The 6,005-nt window shown below is 48.8% G+C and overlaps 2 protein-coding genes across 3 annotated transcripts in view; one reads left to right on the forward strand and one right to left on the reverse strand.

Moving 5' to 3' along the window:
• Window positions 1–4,343, forward strand: part of MAP4K1 (mitogen-activated protein kinase kinase kinase kinase 1) — a 30,295-nt gene extending 25,952 nt beyond the window's left edge. For both annotated transcript variants that reach the window (XM_058426173.1, XM_032173026.2), the window contains exon 32: window positions 4,167–4,343. In XM_058426173.1, the coding sequence (XP_058282156.1) occupies window positions 4,167–4,236 (70 nt within the window). In that variant the 3' untranslated portion in view covers window positions 4,237–4,343. The remainder of the gene's footprint in view (window positions 1–4,166) is intronic.
• Window positions 4,344–4,436: 93 nt separating this feature from the next.
• RYR1 (ryanodine receptor 1) overlaps window positions 4,437–6,005 on the reverse strand; it is a 159,845-nt gene continuing 158,276 nt past the window's right edge. The window contains exons 103-104 of the mRNA XM_058426182.1: window positions 5,702–5,753; window positions 4,437–4,659 (exon numbers count right to left, since the gene is read on the reverse strand). Of these exons, the coding sequence (XP_058282165.1) occupies window positions 4,564–4,659; window positions 5,702–5,753 (148 nt within the window). The 3' untranslated portion in view covers window positions 4,437–4,563. The remainder of the gene's footprint in view (window positions 4,660–5,701; window positions 5,754–6,005) is intronic.

The raw sequence follows: 6,005 nt of genomic DNA on the forward strand, positions 1-6,005 counted from the left end.
CTCAGCCTCCCGAGTAGCTAGGACCACAGGCGTACACCACCACAACTGGCTAATTTTTTTATTTTTTTGTAGAGACAGGGTCTTGCCATGTTGCCCTGGCTGCCCTTGAACTCCTGGCCTCAAGCAGTCTTCCTACCTTGGCCTCCCAAAATGTTAAGATTACTGGCATACGCCACCACACCCAGCTGCATTTTTTTTTTTTTTGAGATGGGAGTCTTGCTCTGTTGCCCAGGCTGGAATGCAGTGGCGTGATTTCAGCTCACCACAACCTCCACCCACCGGGTTCATGCAATTCTCCTGCCTCAGCCTCCCGAGTAACTAGGATTACAGGCACGTGCCCCTGTGCCCAGCTAATTTTTGTATTTTTAGTAGAGACAGTCTTTCGCCATGTTGTCCAGGCTGCTCTTGAACTCCTGACCTCAGGTGATCTGCCCACCTCGGCCTCCCAAAGTGCTGGGACTACAGGCATGAGTCACCATGCCCGGCCCTGGCTACATTTTTATTTTAGATTTTTATCTTATAAAAAATTTTTAACTATTAAAAATATTAAAATCACACTCCCGGGATAAATAAAAAAAAAATCCTTATCCAGATTAACCAGATTTTTTTTTTTTTTTTTTTTTTTTTGAGATGGGCTGGAGTGCAGTGGATCTCCACTCACTGCAACCTCTGCCTCCCGGGTTCAGGCAATTCTCCTGTCTCAACCTCCTGAGTAGCTGGGACTACAATTGCACACCACCACGCCCAGCTAATTTTTGTGTTTTTTTAGTAGACATGGGCTTTCATCATGGTGGTTAGGTTGGTCTCAAACTCTTGACCTCAGGTGATCCACCCACCTCTGCCTCCCAAAGTGCTGGGATTACAGGCGTGAGCCACTGCACCTGGCCAGATGTTAATCTTTTTAACCTCATTTGCCTTATTCTTCTCTCTCTTTTTTCTTTTTTTGAGACAGAGTTTCGCTCTTGTTGCCCAGGCTGGAGTGCAATGGCACAATCTCGGTTCACCACAACCTCCCCCTCCTGGGTTCAAGCACTCCTCCTGCCTCAGCCTCCTGAGTAGCTGGGATTACAGGCATGCACCACCATGCCCAGCCTCTTTTTTTTTTTTTTTTGAGACGGAGTCTCGCTCTGTCACCCAGGCTGGAGTGCAGTGGCGCAATCTCGGCTCACTGCAAGCTCCGCCTCCCGGGTTCACGCCATTCTCCTGCCTCAGCCTCTCCGAGTAGCTGGGACTACAGGCGCCCGCCACCACGCCCGGCTAATTTTTTGTATTTTTTAGTAGAGACAGGGTTTCACCGTGGTCTCGATCTCCTGACCTCGTGATCCGCCCGCCTCGGCCTCCCAAAGTGCTGGGATTACAAGCGTGAGCCACCGCGCCCGGCCTTTTTTTCGTATTTTTAGTAGAGATGGGGTTTCACTGTGTTAGCCAGGATGGTCTCGATCTCCTGACCTTGTGATCCGCCCGCCTCGGCCTCCCAAAGTGCTGGGATTACAGGTGTGAGTGACTGCGCCCGGCTTACCTCTTCTTTTTCTTATGCGCACACAACCACACGCACAAGTATATATGTGTGTGTGTGTGTAATTTTTTAATGAATATTTGGGAATGAATTGCAGGCGTGATGCCCATTTACCCCTAAAATACTTCAGTGCATGTTTCCTGAATCAAAGCAAGGACATAATGTTACAAACCACAGCACAGCTGCCAAAATCAAGAAAACAACACTGAAACATCGCAACCTTCTAATTCATACCCCTACTCAATTTCACCAGTTGGCCAGGTGTGGTGGCTCACACCTGTCATCCCAGCACTTTGGGAGGCTGAAGCGGGCAGATACCTGAGGTCAGGAGTTGGAGATCGGCCTGGCCCACATGGAGAAACCCCACCTCTACCAAAAATACAAAAATTAGCTGGGTGTGGTGGCATGTACCTGTAATCCCAGCTGGGAGGCTGAGGCATGAGAATCACTTGAATCTGGGAGGTGGAGGTTGCAGTGAGCCGAGATCACGCCACTGCACTCCAGCCTGGGTGACAGAGCGAGACTCTGTCTCAGGAAAAACAACAACAAAAAATTTCACACGTTGTCCTAGTGATGCCCGTGATATTATATATACATATATATATATATATATATATATATTTTTTTTTTTTTCTGGTCCAAGATCATAGGTTGCACTTAGGAGTCATGTTTCTTTATTATTTAGCCTGGAACAATTATTTAGACTTCTTTTGTCTTTAATGAGCTTTGACCTTTTTCAAGAGTAAAGGAAAGTTGTTTTCTAGAATGTTCCTTGACTGTGTTTGAGGTTTCCAGGTTCTGCATTTTGGGCAGGAATACCGCAGAAAGATGTCTTTCTCAGTGCATCATTTCAGGAAGTACACGATGCTAGTTTGTCCCGTTACTGGTGATATTAACTTTGATCATTTGGTTAAGGTAGAATCAGCCAGTTCTCTCCACTGTGAAGTTGCTTTTCCACCCGCCACCCCCCGCTTTTTTTTTTAAAGATAGGGTCTCTGTCACCCCGGCTGGAGTGCAGTGACGTGATCATGGCTCACTGCAACCTCGACCTCCTGGGCTCAATCAATCCTCCCACCTCAACCTCCCGGGTAGCTGGGACGAAAGGCGCGTACCACCATACCTGGCTTATTTTCGTATTTTTTGTAGAGACAGGGTTTCGCCACGTTACTCAGCCTGGTCTGGAACTCCTGGACTCAAGAGATTCACCTGTGTAGGCTTCCCAAAGTGCTGGGCTTATAGGCAGGGGCCACCGCACCCAGCCTCTGTTTTTCTTTGTAATAAGTATCTTTTGGGGGAGAGTCATTGAGACTAGGTAAATAGTCTGCAAATATGTTGTTTCTCATCAGATTTTCACCCACTAGTTTTATTGTTTTTTGTTTGTTTTTGTTGTTGTTTTGAGTCAGAGTCTCACTTTGTCCCCCAGGCTGGAGTGCAGTGGCACGATCTCGCCTCACTGCAACCTCCTCCTCCCAGGTTCAAGCAATTCTCCTGCCTCAGCCTCCCAAGTAGCTGGGATTACAGGTGTGAGCCAACGCGCCTGGCCTGCCCACTAGTTTTAGAATCAATTGATTTTTCCCTGAATCTATTATTGTTAGGTGGTTACTAACAATAAATGGTGAGTTTCTGGTTCTATGTTTCCTTCTGTGTCTTAGTTGGCATTCTACTCTAAAGAAGAGCTGTGTCTTTGCCATTCTTCTTTGTACCAGCATGGTCTTATGGATTTTTATTCTGTGGGTTATTGTCTATTACTGTCATTATTTATTTATTTATTTATTTATGAGACAGAGTCTGCTCTGTCACCCAGGCTGGAGTGCAGTGGCGTGATCTCAGCTCACTGCAACCTCCGCCTTCCAGGTTCAAGCGATCCTCCTGCCTCAGCCTCCCAAGTAGCTGGGATTACAGGCATGCACCACCATGCCTGGATAGTTTTTGTAGTTTTAGTAGAGATGGGGTTCACCATATTGGCCAGGCTGGTCTTGACCTCCTGACCTCAAATGATCTGCCCGCCTCGGCCTCCCAAAGTGCTGGGATTACAAGCATGAGCCACCATGCCCGGCCTTGTCATTATTTATTTTGAGGCACAAAGTGTCTCAAATTTAGCCAGTGGGAACCACTTTAAGGAGCCCCTGTGTCCTTTTGTCATGCCAGAAGGGTCATTTTAAAATCCAAATCTGATCGTGTCACTCTCTCCCTGCTTAAAATCCTCCCGTGGCCTCAAGATAAAGACTCAATCCTGGCCACAGCCCACAAGGCCATGACATCTCCAGCCAAGTCCCAGCCTTTCTCCCACCTCGAATCCTTTGCACAGGCTGTTCTCCCCAGCCAGAACACTCTTCCTTGCCCTTTCACCAAGTTCCCTCCTAACCCTTCTTCAGGCTGCACCATCCATTCTCTGGGGAGTCTGGGCTGACCTCCTGGGTTAGGTTTCCCTGCCAGGCATGCCATGCTTTTTTGCACTCGCGTAATTCACTGATTCATGTTGACCTCCTTCTCTAGAATGTGAGCTTCCCAAGGGCAGGGACCATGTCTGCCCATTCACTGCTATAGTTCAGCATGGGGCTGGCACAGTCTCTATTAACTACTTTGTGAATTAATGAATCAATGACCATATGAATATATAAATGAAGTGACTTATCTCTTCCTTCCACAGGCCTGTAGTGGTGGAGACACGCCCAGTGGATGATCCTAGTGCTCCCAGCAACCTCTACATCCAGGAATGAGTCCCTAGGCAGGTGTCAGGAACTAATCCTTGCATCCCCTCCCCCATAGACACACTAGTGGTCATGGCATGTCCTCATCTCCCAATAAACGTGACTTTAGCCTCTGCTGTCATCTTGTTTTTCTTGGGGGAAACAATTTCTGGATGTCTATTCCTCCACAATTTCAACAGGCCAAAACAGTGATGCTGGGGGGCGTAGCACAGATTTATTTTCCAGTACTAGGTCACCTCTCCTCCAGCTGCCTTAGGGGGAGGGGCTTGGGGACTAAGGGGCTTGCTGTGAGAATCAGGCACTTGAGGTGGGCGGGGAGGGCCAGCTGGGGGTGTGTTAGCTAAGCTGGTCCTCGTACTGCTTGCGGAAACAATCACCAGCTGGGAAGAAGTCCCAACATCTCTCTTGGTACATCTTCCAGACATAAGACTCCTAGGATTAGGGATAGAAAGAGTTCATTGGTCACATCTTCAAACCCTTGAGACATATATATATATATATTTTTAGACAGAGTGTTGCTCTGTTGCCCAGGCTGGAGTGCAGTGGCGACAATCACAGCTCACTGCAGCCTCCTGGCTCAAGCGATTCTCCGCCTCAGTCTCCAGAGTAGCTGGGACTACAGGTGCACACCACCACCCCTGGCTAATTTTTTAATAGAGAAAGGGTCTTTCCGTGTTCCTAGGCTGTCTTGCACTTCCGGTCTCAAGCAGTTCTCCCACTGTGGCCTCCTGAAGTGCTAGGATTGCAGGCGTGAGCCAGCACGCCCAGCCCAAACCCATTTTTTTTTTTTTTTTTGAGACAGAGTCTCGCTCTGTTGCCCAGGCTAGAGTGCAGTGGCGCAATCTCAGCTCACTGCAAGCTCCGCCTCCCAGGTTCACGCCATTCTCCTGCCTCAGCCTCTCCGAGTAGCTGGGACTATAGGCGCCCGCCACCACGCCCGGCTAATTTTTTGTATTTTTAGTAGAGACGGGGTTTCACCATGGTCTCGATCTCCTGACCTCGTGATCCGCCCGCCTCGGCCTCCCAAAGTGCTGGGATTACAAGTGTGAGCCACCGCGCCCAGCCCCAAACCCATTTTTTTGAGATGGAGTATCGCTCTGTCACCTAGGCTGGAGTGCAGTGGCATGATCTTGGCTCACTGCAACTTCTGCCTCCTGGGTTCAAGCGATTCTCCCATCTCAGCTTTCCAAGTAGCTGGGATTACAGGCATGCACAACCATGCCCTGCTAATTTTCATATTTTTAGTAGAGACAGAAGTTCACCATGTTGGCCAGGCTGGTCTTGAACTCCTGGCCTCAAGTAATCCACCCGCCTTGGCCTCCCAAAGTCTTGGGATTACAGGTGTGAGCCACTGTGCCCAGCCCCAGCCCTAATCCTTGATATTGATAGGAGCTTTTTACTGCCACCTACTGACTGGCCTTATGTTAAAGGGCTCCATGTCCTGCCCACTGTCCTCCCATTAACACCCCCTTACCTGACCCGTGTGTTCTGTCTCATCCTTGTTTATCAGGTACATCAGGAAAAACCTGAGGGTGAGGGGACCACAGGAGACATGTCAGAACCACCCTTATTTTATTTTATTTTTTATTTATAGTAGAGAGGAAGTCTTGCTATGTTGCCCAAGCTGGTCTCGAACTCCTGGCCTCAAGTAATCCTCCCCACTTGGCCTCCCAAAGTGCTGGGCTTGCAGGTGTGAACCATCTTGTGGGGCCCCACCCTTACCTTCTGATTGGCTGGCAGGGAATCTGCCCACATGGACACTACACCCCCTTTCCTAA

This window comes from Hylobates moloch, unplaced genomic scaffold (assembly GCF_009828535.3).
Source record: "Hylobates moloch isolate HMO894 unplaced genomic scaffold, HMol_V3 SCAFFOLD_13, whole genome shotgun sequence".
Taxonomy (NCBI): Eukaryota; Metazoa; Chordata; class Mammalia; order Primates; family Hylobatidae; genus Hylobates; species Hylobates moloch.